At 42.9% G+C, this 20332-nt stretch overlaps 1 protein-coding gene across 2 annotated transcripts in view; it reads left to right on the plus strand.

Moving 5' to 3' along the window:
• The window catches only part of FAM107B (family with sequence similarity 107 member B), a 71600-nt gene extending 63330 nt beyond the window's left edge, over window positions 1-8270 (plus strand). For both annotated transcript variants that reach the window (XM_072749466.1, XM_026016317.2), the window contains exons 3-4: window positions 4325-4475; window positions 5498-8270. In XM_072749466.1, the coding sequence (XP_072605567.1) occupies window positions 4325-4475; window positions 5498-5614 (268 nt within the window). In that variant the 3' untranslated portion in view covers window positions 5615-8270. The remainder of the gene's footprint in view (window positions 1-4324; window positions 4476-5497) is intronic.
• The last annotated feature ends 12062 nt before the right edge of the window (window positions 8271-20332 follow it).

The following is a 20332-nucleotide window of genomic DNA, read 5'->3' on the forward strand; positions in this document are numbered from 1 at the left end:
TCAAGCCAAAAATGTAGATAAGACAGGCCAGGGCAGCCCCAGTGGCTCAGCGGTTTAGTGCCGCCTTCAGCCCAGGGCCTGATCCTAGAGACCTGGATAGAGTCCCACGTCGTCGTTGGGCCCTCTGCATGGAGCCTGCTTCTCCCTCTGCCTGTGTCTCTGCCTCTCTCTCTCTCTCTGTCTCTCATGAATAAATAAATCTTTAAAAAACAAAAAAGAAAGAAATCCTTCAATCAGTTTTTCCTCTGCCTGTGCCTCTGCCTTTCTCTCTATCTCCCTCTCCGTGTCTCTCATGAATAAATAAATAAAATCTTAAAAAAAAAAAAAAAAAAAAAGACAAGCCATACCAGGAGATTCCAAGATTAAAGGTCAAGGGCTTGAAATCCAAAAGCAGCCCTCCCCCTTCACCCTAAGAAAAAGATTAGGCCAGGAGATGTTTGGCTGGGTGGGTAGGGGGTTTGTTCTGTTAGGGTTTGCACCCGCCCTTGCCTCTGGCTCCATAGGCTTTCTGCATCTGGGATGGAGGTGGAGTGAGTGTAGACCCCTCCATCCCACCCCTGGATGTATTCAGCAGTTCTACTTCTGTGAATCTAGCCAACAGAAATACTTACATAGGAGCGTAAGTATACACATGCAAGGAAGTTCATTGCCTCATTGCCTTTAATAGGGGATGATTGAAAACAGCCTAAATGTCTGTCAAGGGAGTGGAAAATTATGGCATTTCTGTACTGTGGTATCTTGGGCAGATGTTGGGAAGAATGAGGAAGAGCTCTGTCAGGATATAGAAAGTATGGAAGAGCACAGACCAAACTCTTAGTTATCTCTGGGTGTAGGAACAGGAAGCATTGTGGGACAAGGGCCACCACGGTGTACCTTATACAGTTCTGTCCACATAGAAGAATACAATGTAAGTGGTATTTCCAAGATTGGTTTAACAGGAATAGTTTGGGTGTGCTTTTACTCCTTATTTCACATATATTTATGTTTCCTAACCAATTTTTTGTAAAAAGCACATACTAATTTTTCTAATTTATTTATTTTTGGGAGGAGGGACAGAGGGAATTATTGGGGGCAGCGGGGAGCAGAGGGAGAGGGAGAAAGAAACTTCAGCAGATTCCGTGCTGAGTGGGGATCCTGACACAGGTTTCGATCTCATGACCCTGAGACCACAATTTGAGCTGAAACTAAGAGTCAGATGCTTGACCAACTGCACCACGCAGATACCCCTAGAGCACATATTAATTTAAAAATTGTCTTGGGGGATCCCTGGGTGGCGCAGCAGTTTGGCGCCTGCCTTTGGCCCAGGGCTCGATCCTGGAGACCCGGGATCAAATCCCACATCGGGCTCCCGGTGCATGGAGCCTGCTTCTCCCTCTGCCTGTGTCTCTGCCTCTCTCTCTCTCTCTCTCTATGACTATCATAAAAAAAAAAAAAAAAAAAAAAAATTGTCTTGACCTTCTGTCACGTCACGGCCACTGAAAGACTCAGAAATAACTGCTGGTGTTGATTGGTTCAAAACCACCAGGACTTGAGCACCTGTCAGTCATAAAGGAATTGAAAGTACTTATTAATTATATATGTCAGAATTGATTAAAGCAAATCAACTGTTAACCAAGCACAGAAATGACATTGTAGTCTTTATGAGATTTGGAGAGGCTCATTTCTGTCTTTGGGCACGCTTTCTGCAATCTGATCCAGTTTTCAACTCATAATCATATGGGCAAAGCTTGACTTTTTCCATTCAGCCCAGAAAGTGAAGTGATCTGCTGTGATAAAATATTAACTAAATTTGTATGACTTTTTGACTGCTGTAAGTGCAGAACATTTATCAGATAAGCACCATTTTCCTGAGCCTTCTGTGACTAAATATTTTGTCTTACTGCCACCATTGTGTAAAATCTTTGACTAGAAAATGAATACTGGATATTAGTTAAACCCATTCATAGGCTGCAACAGAATGTCAGCTTAGTGTTCATACATCAAAGTTTGTTCAACAGCCTTTGCATAATCCAGAAGAATTTAATAACCATTGAGGTTAATTTTGTCAGTAAAATAAAGGGAAAGGAAAATGTTTGAAATTTAAATTACGCAGATAGCTAAATTCTTAATCCTAAAATTTAAATCCCTTAATTCTGTCTGTGGTATCACACTGAGGCTTTTTAATAGTCATGAAACTGAGTGGGTCTTTACTCAGATTATCTACAAACAAGTTTTCCTACATTTGCTGTGAGCAAAGTACCATAAGCACATAATATTTTTTTGCACATATTTAATTTCCAGAATCATCTGTCCATACTTCTGTAGATATTATAAGATCTTAATAACTGCAAAACAAACTATAAATTATAAAAGTTACACATGTCTTTTGCTGCTTCTTTTTTTAGCTGAATTTTAATACTTTTTTTATCAAAAGTTCTAGTGAAAATTGGCAAAGTGGAGCCATATGTTATTTTGACTACCTTTTATCGATGGAATATACTGATCTTTACTCTGTAAACAACAATTTTGAAAATTTTCTGATTTGAAAAAAATGTAGATAGGAGAGATGCCAGAATTTTTAAAAACTATAGTTAAATAAATGAAGCAGTGTGAAATTAAGAATTCATTTGTAAATGTGGTAGTGTGTACTTGAAAGACTCTGAGATGAGTGTGTTGTTAAGTTTCTACAACCAGAGCACACACTTTAGTAATTATTTAACAGTTTCTTAGATGACTCCTAGATGCTGAGACCCATTGGTTGATTGACATAGTGTAGAGAACAACCACCCAGGTATACATTCCTGATTTACAGACTAGCAATCACCATCAACAGGACCAGGAGGTGCATGGGAAGGTGCTTGGGTTCATCTCAGTTCTGGGTAGATTCAGCAGGGCCTTTTGTTGCTGCCCAGAAAAGCCTGAGTCACTGTCAGGTCAAGTGTGGCACGTGTGTGGAAGCATGAGAGTAAACACCCCCACCATCACTTACACCATGTGCTGCCTGAAATTGACAGTGTTCTTCCTGTTTTGTGGTTTCATTTTCATTTTAAATGTTCTTACTAAATGTTAATATCAAGTTGAGATGACTTATAAGCTAGTGGAGACTTGCTACAGAGAAAGGGAAGACAAGAGAGGCTGGCTGAGCGAGCACCTTGAAAGCCTGTCCTACAGAAGTCTTAAGGAAATGGTAGAAAACTGAGACAAGGAGTGTCCTTGCTAATGGTTAAACATAGACATTCCATCTAAGGAAATGCCCTTGACTTACCTCAGACATTTTGGGTGGAGGGGTAGTAGAGAATGGTCTAAGTTTTGGTTTTGTTTCTCCCATCTAAAGAGATGGCAGCCTAATTTATCTCTTAGAAATGTAGAACTTCCTGTAACCTGGTTTCCATCCATCAGTAGAAAACGACACATCTGAAGTGGTTCCATAGTGAGGAGCCCTGGGGGTGGTGGGATCAGAGTTCCCTGCTGCCACACATCCCCAGGATTGATGACATTTTAGACATCTCTGGAGATATTCAAGAACCCTCTGACAAAGTTGAGAATTTTGAAAGGGTCCAGTGCCATTTTGCTGTTTAAATTTCTGTGCTGGCCTGTCTTTAGGCTGCTTTTAGTACATGGGATCAGGGGCTCCATCTTGGAAAGCTTTCCCTAAAACTTCAAGTGGAGGCACCTTATATTCTGGGCATCTCTATCATCACCATCTCCATCTCTATCATTTTCTTCTTCACTATCTCCATTGTCTTCATCTCTGTCTTTTTTTTTTTTTTAAGATTTTATTTATTTATTCATGAGAGATAGAGAGACGAGACCCTGGCAGAGGGAGAAGCAGGCTCCACGCAGGCAGCCCTATGTGGGACTCGATCTCGGAACTCTGGGATCACACCCTGAGCCAAAGGCAGATGCTCAACTGCTAAGCTACCCTGGCATCCCTCATCTTTATCTTCTCCATCTCCGCTATCTCCATTGTCTTCATCTCCGTCGTCTCCATCATCATGAGTGATCGTGATTGAGTGATTGAATGAGCATGCTATTCCAACCTTCCCCACTCTAAACCTTTGCATAGGCTAGTATCTGGCACATAGTGGGTGCTTAATACATTTTTATTGAGTGAGTGGATTTTTCTAACTCCTGGAAGTTGTTCTTGCCCTTTTTTTCGTGTTTGAATTTCTCATACCACCAGTATTGACTAACTGGTAGCAGGCATCATAGTAATGTTAACTTGGTAGACTCATATTCTGTGGCTGACACCTTAAATTAAGTTTCTGTTTATGAAGGATGTGTCCATTAGATTAAAACCTTTTTTTTTTAGGTTTTGTTGTTATTTTTTTGTTATTTTTTGCAGGGGTCTTGCCCCTCAGAACAAGCCGGAACTGCAGAAGGTGATGGAAAAGAGAAAACGAGATCAAGTAATAAAACAGAAAGAAGAAGAAGCACAGAAGAAGAAATCTGACTTGGAAATAGAACTATTAAAACGGCAGCAGAAGCTGGAACAGGTGAGAGTACTGGGGATGAAGATTGTCTTTTTCCTTTAATGAGTTATATTTGACATATATATCAAGTATTGTATAAGTTTAAGGCATGCAGCATGTTGAATTGGCACATTTATGTTGTTGTATGTCTGCCCCTGAAGCTTAGCTAGCCCCTCTATCACATCACATAGATACCCTTTCTTGTGGTGCTGGCAACAGTTGAGATCCAGTCACTTAGCAAGTTGAATGTTCATAGTAGAGTTTTGTTGATTGCAGCCAACAAAACTGTACTGTGTGTATCAGGTCTCCAGGACTTCTATAGCTACTGGTTGTAAGTACATACCCTTAAACAATCTCTCTCCCATTTCCCCAGCCCCTGGAAGCCACCACTTTACTCTCCTTTACAGTTTTAGTGGTTATCTTTAGAGTCTACCTATGAGAGAGATCATGCAGTATTTGTCTGTGTTTGACTCATCTCAAATGTTATTGTTTTTGTCCTGAGAAATAAGGATATTGGAACAAGCCGAATTTGCCAGGCATAGGCGATGTAAATGTTTTGTCCTGTAAATGCACAAAAGGAAAATATGAGCCACAGTGTCAGCAAAGGGGCTAAAATACATTCAAAGTAAAGACAAAGATTCTGCTGAGGACCTAGATTCAGGAAGCAAAGCCCAGACTGGGGAATATCACTGAACTCACAACAGAGCATTGGGAGGAGCACAAGCAATCGAGTGAAATTGAACTTCACTGAGATTACATGCAGAGTCAACTGTGCCCTGGTCTCAGGATCTTGTTTGGTTAGCCTTGATGTTGGGTTCTCATCATCTCTGGCATTGCTGGTAGTACCAGCCAAGGAGCTGCTGCTCCTGCACAGGATGACTCCAGGGCCTGTACACATATGCCCTTTTATATACATGTGAGGTGGAGACCAGGGGAAACTTTCTCCCACTGGGAAATAGAAGGTGTTAGGGACTTTGGAAAGAGGAGGAATATTTGCAAAGCCTCTCAGTATGTGAATAATTTTCCTGTTTCTGAATTTCATTTAGCAAGAACTTGAGAAGCAGAAATTGCAAGAAGAACAAGAAAATGCCCCCGAGTTTGTGAAGGTTAAAGGCAATCTCAGAAGAACAGGCCAAGAAGTGGCACAAGTACAGGAGTCCTAGGCCCTGGCGACAGAGACCACGCATGCGCCACACCCACTCACTCCGTGGGGAAGCTGTGAGCAGGCGCCTCCTCGACACTTAATCTCAGGGCCAGAGCCCCTGGAGAGAACCCCAGCCAGCAGAGAATTGTTACTTTAAAAAAGATTTGGCTTTGATTTTCCTACAATCTAGGCGGATAAATGATCTGTGATGGTTGCAGTTCCTATTCACCAAACGAAGGACGTTGACCAGCACTTAAGTTGGGATAAATGAACCTGTGTTCGTAAGACATAAAACAAAAACACAAACACCACAAAGCAGAACAGAAAGAGGACATTGGAATAAATTCTTGAGAGTTGCACTACCTGGTTTTTCTTCCAGTCCAGGTTTAATGGGGCACAGAGCCTTTTTTCTTTTAAATCTAAAGAAAATGTGTTTTGTTTCTCCTTTAGTTATCTGTTAGATAATTTAAATCACATAGGAAGGTGTTTGATCTGTTACATCCAGTATTTGTAAATTTCCTTTTGTGAATTAGAATTTTCTTGTTTGGTTATGTTTTCACCTGTGTTAGATCTACACCTGACAGTGTTAATGTTGAGCACAGCTGTTAACCTTAGTTGGCATTAAGATTCAGGAAGAGGGTGAGAAGTTTTAAAAATATGGAGGAAAAAAAATACATAAAAATTCGGAAACAAATATATGTAAAAGATAGGAAAAAAAAAACCCACATAAATCTTGATCTTATTTTAATTCCTTTTGGTTCTCTGATACTAGAATGCTCCACAGTGATTATTCCAGTTCAGAGAAGGCACATCATATAAATCCATTTATTGTTTTGATAACTGGTAAGAATTTTGTTTGCTTTTTCAATTTCTTGCTGAGCTAGTCCTTTTATACATGAAACAATCTCCCGATCCTTCAGAGAAGAAAAATGAGTCCGTGTAACGCAGCTTCAGTGTCAAAAGTAGAGGATCCAGATCTTTGAGAACAGGGTGGGGAAAGCTCCCATGGGAAGCTGGGCAAGGAGGACTTCTTTGGGTATTTTAATGTGAAACAAACGTAGGCTGGTCTCCAGGAGGCCGAGCTGAAAGGTCGGTGGTAGTAGCATTTGTACATTTTGATTTTCATTAGAATCCCAAGTTTTGAAAACCAGATTAAGGATCACATACTGCTTTGCTTTTTTTTTTTTTTTTTTCTTGTGAAGAAAGATTGCTCACCGCTCTGTTGGCGGTGACGACTACTGTACTGCATCTCAGGAAGTGCTGAGGTGAAGGGGAGAGGCTGCCTGGCGTCTGCACGCTAGCCAGCTCGCGGTCCAAAGTGAAGTCCCAGTCCAGCAGCAAAGTCCTGATCCAGAGTGCTTTTTTTTTTTTTTTTTTTTACTGCTGGTCTGGGCAGGGGTATATTCTACATGAGGTGATCGGAGGAATTGAGGAGGATTCTGTGTGTTTCCATTGAGGTGATTGGGCCAGTCACTCTCACATTGAAGAGTCGTCTTAAACTTCCTTTAAAGGCTCCATAGGAAACTGGATCCTGAGCTTTTAATCCTAATAAGCATTGTAGAAATTAGCTTTCTATGGGAATGCTTTAGTTTTCAGTCAACAGGCTCATATTCAATCCTCATGTGAACCAGATAAAGGTAAACACGATGACAATATACTGCTAGTCAGAGGACACGTCAGTCACACCTGACTTCTCAGTAAATATCTCTGAAGAAAATATGAGATGGTTAAGATAAAATGTTGCTCTATGATAGTTCGCTTTCGAAGGATGGAACGGTAACTATTTTTCCATCCTTCTAGCTTTTGCAAGAAGAAAGTCTGTTAAATGATCATCTTGAAAATACATTCTGATAGCATATTGACTGGAATGCTTTCTTTGTGCATCTGGACTCATGATGAGATTTGCGAGGTGAGGATTCAGGACTGGTCATAGCCTTTCACCCGACTGGATGTTGGATCTTAAGTCCTGTGCCCTTGAAGCAGTTCTGCTGCTTGATAACATTCTCAAGGGCGCTGACAGGCCCCGGTACCACGATTCACCTAGAATTCATTCTTCACCGGGAAGAAAAATTATAAAAGCATTTCCCTCCCAATCGCACTCCCCAGACTGCACAGTGACATGTAGTGAGTAGTACAAAGTCTGGCCAAAAGATTTGTAAATAGTGTGAAGTGATGTCTCGGGACCGGACAGTGGAATGTACAGGTAGAGAAGCTCTGCGAAGTTGTCTGCTCCGCTCGGCTCACAGGCCTGAGCTTCAGGGCGCCCGTCTCCGCTCCACACATTGATACTGTACAGTCCAAACTCCTAGGGCTCGTGAACATCTGAGCAGTTTTGTGCTGTGAGCCACTTTTTGACAAAGAATGGCTCCATTTTTCCACTCTGTGGTTTTATTAAAATAGTTCACTGTTTTATAGTCTCCTGGTAGTAAAGTAGCGTTGCTTTCTAAGCTACAGCAAACAGTTGACTTTATTCTTCTACTCCGAAAAATCTTGACTTGTTTGAGTGTATATAATATATATAAAGGGAGCCTTAATGGATTTGTTTTCATAATTTAATATTTTTTGTATTTGCTCTTGTACAATTGTTTTTAATGGAAAGTATTACAGAATTGAGGGTGGAATTCTTAGAACCAAAGTTATTCTTAATAAAAATCACCACATGCTTGGACCATGAAGCTGTGTTTGTCTGATCTGTTGGCGATGGATGTCTGGCGCTACAGGTGGGGGTGCTGTGTTCAGCTCAAGGAGCAGAGAAGGTGCTTTTAGGGTCTCCCTTTGGTGACTGCCACCCCCTCCCCGCCCCAAATCAGTTACCTCTGCCTTGTTTCAGGCTGACAATTCACTGTGTCAAATTCATGCTTAGAGATCATCTACTTTTTGTATAAAGAATGTGGTATTTTAGCAGCCACTGCCATTCCTTCAAAGTATTCTGAATCTTCAGGGCTGGGGAGGACAGTGGGAGGTATATTTTGGTAGGGGCCATTTTTTAATGCTGTGACCTAGAACGTGTGACATACCTGAACTGTGACCATGAGATTATTCTACTTATTAAGGGAAATGAACCTTAGCCTCAAAAAGTTACTTTGGGAAACTGTACACATTGATTACATTGTACTATTAGTTACAGTAGTTCAGAGGTTTTGGTCTCTCTCTGCCTTTATTTTCTAACCCCTAATTACTACTCCATTTGATTACCCAGCTCCTGGTGTTTTGGGACTCCATTTTGATAATCAGATCTACTCAGGGCAGCGCAGGTCTCCTACCTCTCAGGGTTTGCCATGAGTTCTAAAGGCCAGTGCCCAAGATGGGCTCCAAGATGATCTGAGCTATAGTTGCATTCTTGGGCTGCAAGCAGCCAGTTTCCCCAGGGGGGCAGTTCTGAGGCTGTGGCTCCAAGCCACGCTGTGCTTGTTTGTTACTTAGAGTAATACTCCTAGATTTGAAAAGAGAGGGCAATTAAAGTCTTTGATAACATTTAAAATGCCAAGTGCAGGGAAAAACTCTTAGACTAAAACTGCCAGGCTTACATTTACTAGTATAATGAGAAGCGAAGTGTTTTCTTTCTAAGGTCTTAGGGTAAATAAAATCTTCATGAGGTAGCCTCACAATTACAATTTCTTCCTTTCTGTTTGCTCTTGAGAAGATGCAGTCTGATGATGATGAACTAGGGATGTTTTGAATGTCTTCCCACTTGTTCCTAGATGTCCTAGCAAGGTGGTAATGACCAGCTAGAGTCTGGTAATAAGGACCCTTGGTTATTTACTAAGAAAGAGTGTGCTGATTGCTGCTGGGATGTTGAGGCTCCCAGACCCCTAAAGGTTAGGGAATATGTTTGTATGTGTCAGTGTAAGTATCTTTCTGCACATTTGCATTGATAGGTTTATATCTCTAGTTGTTGAAAATCATGAGTTCATATTAGTATTCTCTAGTCTAACCTAGTAGTACTTTCTCACTTTCCAGTTTCCGTAATTGTGGCTCCTTTCTCTAGCATTGAAAGCCTCCTCCTTTTCACAGTAAGTAACCTGCCTCCTGCCTTTGCTCAGCGCCATCCCCACTCTGGCCCTGCCTGGTGGCTTTGTGACTGGATTATTAAGGAAGGAAAGAAGGAAACATGTTTTCCTTGGACATTTAAGCATTTATTGTGAATTTAAACTAGTTAAATCATCTTAAACCTCTTAAGCTGCAGATTTAGTATGCCTGGTTATTTTTTACCTTTCAAAAACTCAAACAGGATATGAACCACACTTGTCCTGTCAGGTCGGGTTCTCTAGAGAAACAGAACCAAGGAGAAATAAGAAAGGTTTAGTGAAAGATTGGATTGATGGATTGATTGATTGATAGGTAGGTAGCTTGCTAGATAGGCTTATGAGGAATTGGCTTACACAGTGATGGAGGCTGAGAGGTCACACCAACTGCTGTCTGCATCCGGAGACATCCCGGAGACCCGGGAGATTGAGCCAGTGGTGTGATTAAGCTGGAGTCTGAAGGTGTGACTCCAGTCTGAGGACAGGAGAAGACCCCAGTTCCAGCTCAGAAGTCAGGCAGAGAGCGAGAAAGGGAGTGAAATTCCTTTCCTTTGCCTTTTCTGTTCAGGTAGGCCATCCGCGGATTGGTTGAGGCACCTCCCATCCTGGGGAGAGCAGCTTACTGATTGAACCCACTGATCCAAATGCCAGTCTCCTCTGGAAACACTCTCATGGACACACCTAGAAATTATGTTCACTCTGGGTACCCTGTGGCTAGGTCAGGTCGACACAAAGCCATTATACTTGAATACAATGGTTAATACATTATTAAAACTAACTTACATAAACTACTTTAAAGTCAACTTTTGAGCTTTATGTTAAAAAATGTGTTACTTTAGAAATGCTTTCCTACTTTTATGGCTGTATTTACTTTCCTATCTTCCTAGGGATTTAGTCATAACTCACTCTATTGCCTGGGCTTGTAGGAATCTTACACCAAGCCTAAAAGAAAAGGAATTCCTCAGGCCGAGAACGTCATCTAAGGGCACGGAGCCTGGCCACACAGTGCAAGTTGATTCAACCATGAGCTGTGGATTAAGTCTTTTTATAATTAATTCTTACTTGCTTTGTCATGGGATTTTTTACTATCTTAACATATATATTACTTTAAATTTTTGGAACTTGGTGTCTTTACCAGAAATGAAGTATTCTTTACCCTTGCATGGCCAGCATTGCGTAACTTGTCCTGCCTTTAGGATACATTGATCTTGTCTATTAGCATTATTGAAAATTAGATGCGCCTTATCAATATCATGTAGGCTCAGTAGGATTATATTGAGTTTAATTAGTAGAATCATGTTGAGATTTTGTCTAAAGAATCATTAGGTCTGTGAGGCAAATTCTTTGAGACATATCTGCCTATTATCTTGGGCATGCTGTCATGTCCATTTCAATTTGTTACTGGGTCTAATCAGTGACTCCGTTTCTGTTTGTTCCATATATGTGATGTGACCACTGATGATGATCAGTATTCCTTCTTCTTGAGCTACTTTTTCTTGTTTCCTGTATAGATAGCTAGAAATAAGCACATGCCCTTGCTTTGTGAAAATACGTATTCTTAGAACAAAATACTCATATAGAAATAATTCCTTAAGTGTATCCATCCTTATTTTGTCTTGTTTTTAAAGATTTCATTTTATTATTCATGAGAGACAGAGGCAGACACAGGCAGAGGGAGAAGCAGGCTCTATGCAGGGAGCCTGATGTGCAACTCGATCCCAGGACCCCAGGATCATGCCCTGAGCCGAAGGCAAGACGCCAAACCACTGAGCCACCCAGGGATCCCTCCATTCTTATTTTGTATTAAAATTCATTTTTCTCTTTTGGGTATCACGAATCTGGCCTTTTGTAGATTCAGCTTCTTAACCATTTCCATTTCCTTTTCTTGGATGCTCAGAATTTTATAACTTGGCTAATGGAAGCCCCAAGGTTACTCCTGTGTTTTTGGAGTTTTATGAAATACTGATCCTAGCAGGAAAGCATCCTTACTTTGTTACAACGATAGGATGTTTCAGACCATCCTAATTTTTTTTCCTGACCTAAAACATATATGTGCCTTTCAAGGAGTCCTGGTTCCTCTGATGGAGAATGGAAAGGGGGATCACTGTCTGGATGAGGGGGTGCAGAGGGGAGTTAGTGGACAAAAGTGCTCCTGCATGTTTAGTAGTGTTAGAGCTACAGGATGTGAAATCACCTTGGGTTTTCCATTTTAATCCTTTAGGTGGTTCTGTCCTATGTTTCTTACAGCATGAGTCTCAGTGAACCAGAAACTTTTTCATTACACTTAGATTTACAGAGATCTTTTCCTTTAATGTAAGAATTATGAAGAGGGGGGTGGGCACACCTGGGTGGTCAGTCAGTTAAACATCTGCCTTCTGCTCAAGTCCTGATGTCAGGGTTGGAAGATCGAGCCCCACATCAGGCTTACTCTGCTTAGTGGAGAGTCTGTTCCTCTTTTCGCTCTGCCCCTCCCCACCATTCATGCTCATTCCTGCTCTCTCTTTCTCTCAAATAAAATGTTTAAATAAATATTAAATAAATAAAATCTTAAAAAAAATTATGAAAGGGGACCTGCCTGCCTAGGTATTAAAACATACTTGTAAGCAACAGTAATTTAATTGGGCTGATATTGGCCCAGAGTAGACACTCAATGGAATGGAATAGAAAGCCCAGAAAGAGACTCATTTATATATTGAAGTTACTTTATGATTGAGGTAGAATTTTATTTCACATCAGTTAGGAAAGGGTGTACAATTCAGTGAAAAGTTTTGGGGCCACTGGATCTAACCAAATACATATTCCTCTACCTAACACCATGTGTGAGACTGACTGCCAAATTTATTAAAGTGTTCACATAAAAATAAAACTATAGAAGTATTAGAAGAAAGTATAATGGAATATTTTTATAATCCTGGGAACAGGAGGGGCTTTCCTAAACAAGACATCTAATTCAAAATCTATAATGAAGAAAACTGGCAGATAGAACTGGTGAAAATTAAATGTTTTTGCACAAAAAAATTTTTAAAGGTTAAAAGGAAAGTAAGATCTACATGTATAGCAGCAAATGAATAATACCTACATTGCATACGTGTCTTACATACATGTCTACATCATAAAATGTCTATATCAATCCAATAAAAAAGAACATATGTAACAGGCAGTTCACAGAAGGAGAAATACAAATGGCCCATCAATATGTGGAGAGATGCTCAATGTCACTAGTATCAGCAAAAGGCAAATTAAGATGAGGTAATCTTATGCAAATATTCATAGAGCAAAACTTAAATAGATTGATAATAGCTATTATTGGTGAGGATGTGGAGAAATAGGTACTATTACATAGACACCTTTGGTGGGAGTGCAAGTTGGTAAACCCAACTTTGAAACACACACACCTTCACACCCTCTGGAATGAAGATGATCAGAAAGACAAAGAGGTATTGATAGGAGACTGGTGAGAATATAACATGGTACAGCCACTTTGGAAAAGCCTGGGAGTTTCTTAGGATGTCAAACATAGATTTATTATGACTCAGCAATTCTGCTTCTCAGTATATACCCCCAAAACAGAGTCTTGCACACATTTTGGAGCAACATTATTCATAGTGGCTAAAAAGTGGAAATGACCCAAATGTCTATCAGCCATTTGGTGGATAAGCAACAGGTTGCTGTATCCCTACAGTGGAATATTACTGAGCAATAAAAAGCGAAATACTGATACATGGATAAACCTCAAAAACATCACGCTAAGTAAAAAAAAGGCAAATACCAAGGACCACATAGTGTATGGTTACATTTATATCCAATGTCCAGAAGAGAGAAAGGAAGTACAGTAGTGGTTGTCTAGGGCAGGGGGCAGGTATGATGGGTTGGGGAGCCACTGCAAATGGGCATAAAGTGCCTTTTTGGGGGTGATGGAAATGATTTAAAATAAAATCATGGTGCTGGTGGCACAACACTTTAAATATGATAATGATCATTAATATAAATATAGTAATACCCACGTAAACTTTTATGGTATGTAATACATCAGTAAAGCTTTTTAATACATACATATCGTGTGACACACAATTACAGCTCTAGGAATTTGGCCTTCAGGAATATCTATACACACAAAAGTTGTTGGTCATTTCTCAGGAGAACAACCCAACTATACAATAGTAGCTTACTAAATTAAGTATAATAATACATCCCTATTTGCTATTATGGACCTATTATATTATGCTACATATATAGAAATAAGACTGAAACTATCCTGTTATACAAAACAGCAAGCTGAGGAACGACACAAAGTATAATCTCATTGACATGAAAAAAATTAAAAAAAATATATATATATAGCCATATAGCCATATAAATACTTACAGATAGGACCGGGAGTTTATTGATCATGTCAACAGTGGGGAAAGGGAGGGAATTGTGGCCAGAAATAAAAGGCTGCTGCCATGTATATTTTTGTGCAATAAAAATGTGTTCATCAATGACTATTTAAAAGGCCATAAGTCACTTGATGGGATGAGCACTGGGTGTTATGCTATATGTTGGCAAATTGAACTCAAATAAATAAATAAATAGCCATAAGTAGCAGGAGTGCCTGGGTGGTGCAGTCAGTTGAGTGTCTAACTCTTGATTTCGGCTCCCGTCGTGACTCAGGGTCATGAGATCGAGCCCTGCACTGGGTTCCCTGCTCAGCGCAGAATCTGCTTGGGATTCTCTCTCCCTCTCCTTCTGCCCCACCTGCTCATGCTCTCTCTCTCTCTCTCTGCAAAATAAATAAATCTTTTAAAAAAAGGGTATTAAAAAGCAAAGAAAAAAGTTGGAAAATGTCTGCTTCATACAAAATTCTCTCTTCCAGTTTAAACGCTATTCCTTTCCTGTTTTTTCTTTTCTTTTTTTTTTAAAGATTTTATTTATTTATTCATGAGAGACACAGAAAAAGAGAGAGGCAGAGACACAGGCAGAGGGAGAAGCAGCCTCCATCCAGGGAGCCCGATGCGGAACTCGATCCCAGGACTCCAGGATCATGCCCTGGGCCGAAGGCAGGTGCTAAACCACTGAGCCACCCAAGGATCTCCATGCTATTCCTTTCGTGATTGTGCACATGCAGAGCACAGGTGTGCTGAGAACTCACAGCACCATGATTTCAGTGTTCCAAAATAGCAGAGTAAAAGTGAATCTGTTGTAAGAAACTGTCAGGAATCCAATTATTTTAAGCAGACCTGTAATTGATGGAGAGTCCAAGAGAAAAAGGGTCCAGGTAAGGAATAAAGAGAAGCTTAGGCTTCCGTCCCGGTAAGGACGGAACAGAGACGTGAGCCAGGGCTCCCTGTGAGGGATCAGCTTTAGGCTTTGCCATGAAAACAACTCCGCCCTTTACATTTTTGCCCTGCCACCGGGATTTAAGGTAATATGGTTCCAAGATTAACTACATTTTTCCTCCTATTATTTTTATTGGATGAGGCCAGGGTTCCTGGCAATGTGAGGAAATGCGGTTTGGTAATGAAGTTCTGGCACAAGGTGCACACAGGGCCTTGGGGGAACTCTTAGTTGACCCATCAAGGTCTTCCTGGCACACATTCGCTCTTGGATGATGGTGAAACTTCTGTTCACCTTCTTCCTTGATTCCAGATGGAGCCTTCATCATATTACTCAGAACACTTTCCTTTCTCTTTCTGCTCCTGGATGCTGCTTAAGATTTAAACTTGGGCAAAGGAGCCTGCCAAGGATGGAAGAATGATGATGCCTGGCCTTGTATGGAGGCCCAGTAGGCAGAGGTGGGATAGAGGTGGGCTGAGAATGGAACTTACCAGAAAGAACATAAATGGCAGTGTTACCCGTTCTGACTTCATCATCGAGGCTTGAGGTGCACGCTCCTGGGGACCTCCTTGGTCATTTGTAGATGGCCATTCGAGAGATTCTGGGAAACCATTATACCTGTGTCAGCCAAGTGCCAACAAGGAGGGAAGCAGCATGATTAAAACATCTGCTGCTAAGCAAGAGTCCAGAATCTTACACAAGGAACTGTGAGCCACTATCGGGCTTCGTAGGTAGGCTCTCTGGAGCTAATGGCCACCCCAGGGCCTTAACGAGAACTGTGTCAACTCCAATGAGCAAAGGCGATTCTCTGGCTACTGCAAGTTGGCTTTAATTTGCTGAGTTAGAGCTCTTGTTATCTGGAGACAGCTGTTCCTGTGTGTTCTCTTTCTTCTCATTCTTCTTTCCTTCCTTAATGATTTCCGTTTCCCAAAGATAAGCAGCCAGATCAATCAGCTAAAATTACTTACCAAATACATTTACCAGATACCTTGCTAGGAGCTGGTTCCAACCCTGGGGCAGTTTATAATCTTGTTCAGAGATAAGGCATTGCCTGAGATGTAATAAATAATAACATGCATTAAATAAAATGCCACATCAACACCTACAAGATGCGAACCATAGGAGCAAATTAAGAAAAGAGAGTAAACACGCTAAACCAAATGGCTTTATTGCTGCATTAGATGGTCACATAAATGTTCTCCGAGGGAGGCTGTGAAAAAGAACAGATAATGTTTTAAATTAAATGTGAATCTTATTCATCCTTGAGCTTCCTCTCTGCTTCACAGACTCCTCTTCCAAAACTAAGACCAGACAGTTTGAAACCCCTGTTTTTTTGTGAGTACCAGCAACGGGAGAGAGATGGGGGGCGGGGGGGGTGGGAATGGCGATCAGCCCACAGCCTCCCCCACCCCTGATGGTAGTACTGCCATGTAACCTCGGTCCTGGTGGCTTTCTGCAGACCTTCCTGGGGTGCTCGAGGTTAGGCTGTGGGTGAGTTGAGGTTTGCTCTCTGCATGAAATCTGAGGCACTGTGGGGTTTCCTGTGGCATACTTGGTAACCACCGCGGGGCAGGCTGGCCCCTGGTCCTGAAGTGGCGGCGGGGGGGGGGGGGGGGGACACAGAAGTGAATGGGGCTCTGGCAAAGCAGGTGTTTCCTGTTGGGGTTGGTGGTCCACATTTATCACAATGCTTGGTGCTGGGGACACAAGGCTGAACAAAACCATACTCAGGCCCCGCCTCTTTGGAGCTGGAAATCTAGTGATGAGGCAACTATTTTTCAAAGAATCACACAAATGAATAGAAATGACAGCTGTAATGAGTGCTCTGAAGCCCCACCAAAGAAGCAGGAGCCCAGAAAGTTTGAGTGAGTCCACAGGGTGGGTCATGCCAACAAATCGAGCTAACTGGAAACTCGGGACAGTCTAGAAGGCCCTGGATAATCTGACAGGTACAAGGTGGAATGCAATGATTGCCCCTGCTCTTCCACATTGTATTTTTCAGACAAAGGGATTGGATCTATAATCAAGACTTGGATAAACTCAAACGTAAGCCATTTGTTTACCCTTATTGAGATGCTATTAGTCATCAAAAATAAGTCTCCTCTCCTCTTTCTCAATACAACTCATTGTCTTTCCCACTCTCTTTCCTGACTCTCCTTTCAACATAGCAAGACCAAAGAGATACGGTAACTGCTGATCATAACTTACTTAGCCAGGTGAGGTTTTTTTTTTTGTTTTTTCAAACCTGGAACCTCAAGGCTCTAATGAATCAACATTCCTTTACCTAATTTTTTATAATGGCTTATGTTTCTTACACAAGACCTGGAGGCATCTTGCCAATGTCGTACTTATCCAAGCTGTGCCGGCTTCTTCTGCACTGCTGTTTAAGTTTCCTCCTATCTTATTTTATACCTGGTAGCTTTTGGCTGTGATACGCATGCTCACACACCCCCACCCCCTATTCTGTGATGGGAGCAGTGAGAGGGGCCTCCCTGGGGAGCCCCAGAGAAGCCCCATGAGGGAATGGCAGGTTTGAGTGGTGGCCAGCCCAGGCAGCAGGTGGTAGGAATCCAGAGGTGACTCATTCTTTTCTGAGCCCACTCTCTCTTCTTCCTACTGTGTTCTCACACTTTACTTTGTGTCAGCTAACATTTATTGAGTGCCCACTGTGGGTGCCAGCCAGCATGAAGATAAAACAATGACTAGAACAGGGTCCCCATTCTTGAGCCTATACCCTCTGGAGACTCTGCCAGTAAATAAGCATTCCCAACATGTAAGGAGCCTCCCCTATGTTGACCTTGACCAAGTGGATATGGAAAATATAGGAGCCACAAAAGGACATAGAGATTTTTCTATGAAGCAAGTTCAGATTCAGGTGTCACAAGGAAGTAGCATGGTCTTGTCTGTGTCCCTGCACAAACACAATTACAGGCTCACACACATTTGTATAAGAGTAAAATGCCACGAACCAAAGGCAGCAGCCCATTCCTGTTTCTCTGTGGCTTCCTTTCCCTGGCCTGCCACTTACTGTTGGGCTAATTCTCACTGGCTGACAGCAGGAGCCAGGATATATTGGGGCTGGCCGCCTTCAGTAGAAGGGTGCTTGTGTGTGTGTGTGTGTGTGTGTGTGTGTCCAGGGGGTAGAGGCTGCTGTCCATACCCAAGACCTGATGTAATTTATATTGGATGTCACTTTGGAGTTTGGAAGACATTGAAGGGGCAATAGAGTAAAAGTTAGGAGTGCAGGTGCTGGTTTAGATTTTAACCCCACCCTACTTTCTAGCTTTGTGATCCTGGGAAAATAAATTCTCTGGCTTGCTACTTCCTCATCTGAAAAATGGGGATAATGAGTATACATGCGTCATTGTGCTGTTGCAAGCGTGACAGGAGTTAATCCATGCAGAGCACTTGATAAACATTAATAATTATTGTTGCTGTCCTTCATGCTGGGATCTCTATGCTGTGTTTCTGAGGTCTGAGCAAGCACAGGCTCAGTCAGCAGGGATCTGTGTGGGGCAGAATGGTTACAGGACTGTTGCCCACAGAATGAACGCCCCAGGCCAGGGGGCCTTCCAGACAAGACCTTCCACCACATGGTAGGATGTCAAGCCATAACCTATCCAACCCAGATTCCTCTTCTAAAAGCCTCTAGCATTAACCTTTAAAATCCCAAAAAGTTCAGGGGCACCTGGGTGGCTCAGTCAGTTAAGCATCTGACTCTTGATCTCAGCTCAGGTCTGGATCTCAGGGTCATGAGGTCAAACCCCATGTTGGGCTCCACACTGAGCATGGAGCCTATTGAAAAAAAAAAAAAAGCGAAACAGTTAAGATCTAAGTTCCAACATGTCATTATGTGAGGAGACACAACACATTTACGCTTTACTGCATAGCGGAGACCTCTTGATGCACTGGCAAGTACTGGAAGCAGTCTGCACTATCCCTCGTGGTTTGGGAAGGGTGGAGACAGGGCCAGGCCATGTGGGGTCAGGCTTGGGGAAGCCACACAGGAGCCCCCAAGAATCTGGAACAGCAGTGTGAGTGGAGGTGGATGGTGTTGGAGGTGAAGACACGTGGGAGTGGGGGGCTGGTGTTTGGGGCATAACTCCTGGGGCACAGCAGGAGCTCAGTAAATACCTGGCATGAAATGGCAGGTCCTGGAGGGAGGTAGCCCAGGGAACGGGGTGGCCTGAGCCCCGCTGCCCTGCTGGGGACCTCCCAGCTCCAGGTAAGTCAGGGGTGGGAGGAAGGCAGCAGGTGGTGTTGCTGCTCCATCCTCCCGGCCACACCTTCTTCACTCAGAAGAACCCCTCACTTACAGGCTCCTGGGGGTCCAGGCTTCCCCCGGGGGGGCTCCTGGAGCCGCAGGGCAGCCCAAGGAAACCGCTCGCCCTGCCGGGGTTGGTAGGAAGGTTGGTGACGATGGGCTTCTGCAACTCGGATTAGCTCCTCTTTGCTAGGGCGTTTTAGTCTAGGGTGCTGAGCAGTGGAGAAGCTTAAATAAACGAAATTCAAGCCCTTGCTTTGGTCTACGCGGCCCCTGAGAGGAGCCTGCGCTTGCTGCCCTCAATGGCCTGGAAACGATGCGAGATGCTGCCACCTGGTGTGCATCAGCAGCACTTGTCGCACTTTTTCATTAGAATTGCAATTATTATTATTAATCATTATTATTATTTATTATTATTATTATCTCTGTTGGACTTAGAATTTTTTGTTATAATCCTGATCTTTGTTCTTGGCCTCGGGCGACCCGGTGTGCACCAGGCCCCCCGCCCAGTTCACTGCTCCTGGGCGCCCCCCCCCCAGCCCGGCCTCCCTGTGGGGCGGCCCGCAGGTCCCCAGTGAGCACCCCCTGCCCGTTGCTCACCGAGCGCAGGAAGGCTGCCTTCATTCTCTGCTCCCCGCGCCCCCCTTTCCTGGTCCTAGTTCACCTGTGAATCGTGAACCTGAGCGCATAACCGCCTGGCTCACGCGTCTCCCCCTGGCAATGCAGTAGCGGCCCTACCCGCGGGGGACCCGACCCCCGACCCTCCGGGGTGCCTCAGGCCGCGACAGCACCGAACCATCTATGGTGTCTTTCCCTCTACATACAGACCTGTTGTAAAGTTTAATTCACAAATCAGGCACAGTAAGCGATTACTAGCTAATGACAAAATGCAGTTATAACTATAATAAAAGTTACATGAATGGGGTCTCTTCCAAAATGCCCCATTGTGCTCTACTCACCCTTCTTCTTGTGACACGTGAGATGCCCAAATGCCCACGCGATGGCATGAAGGGAGATGAGTGCGGTAGGTGCTGTGACCAGGTAGGTGCCAGGCGACTGCTGTTGGCCTTGTGGCCGTGTCAGAAGGGAGGTCACCTGCTTTTGGACCCTTCAGGGGTACTTGAAGCTGCAG

This window comes from Vulpes vulpes, chromosome 2 (genome assembly GCF_048418805.1).
Source record: "Vulpes vulpes isolate BD-2025 chromosome 2, VulVul3, whole genome shotgun sequence".
Lineage (NCBI taxonomy): Eukaryota > Metazoa > Chordata > Mammalia > Carnivora > Canidae > Vulpes > Vulpes vulpes.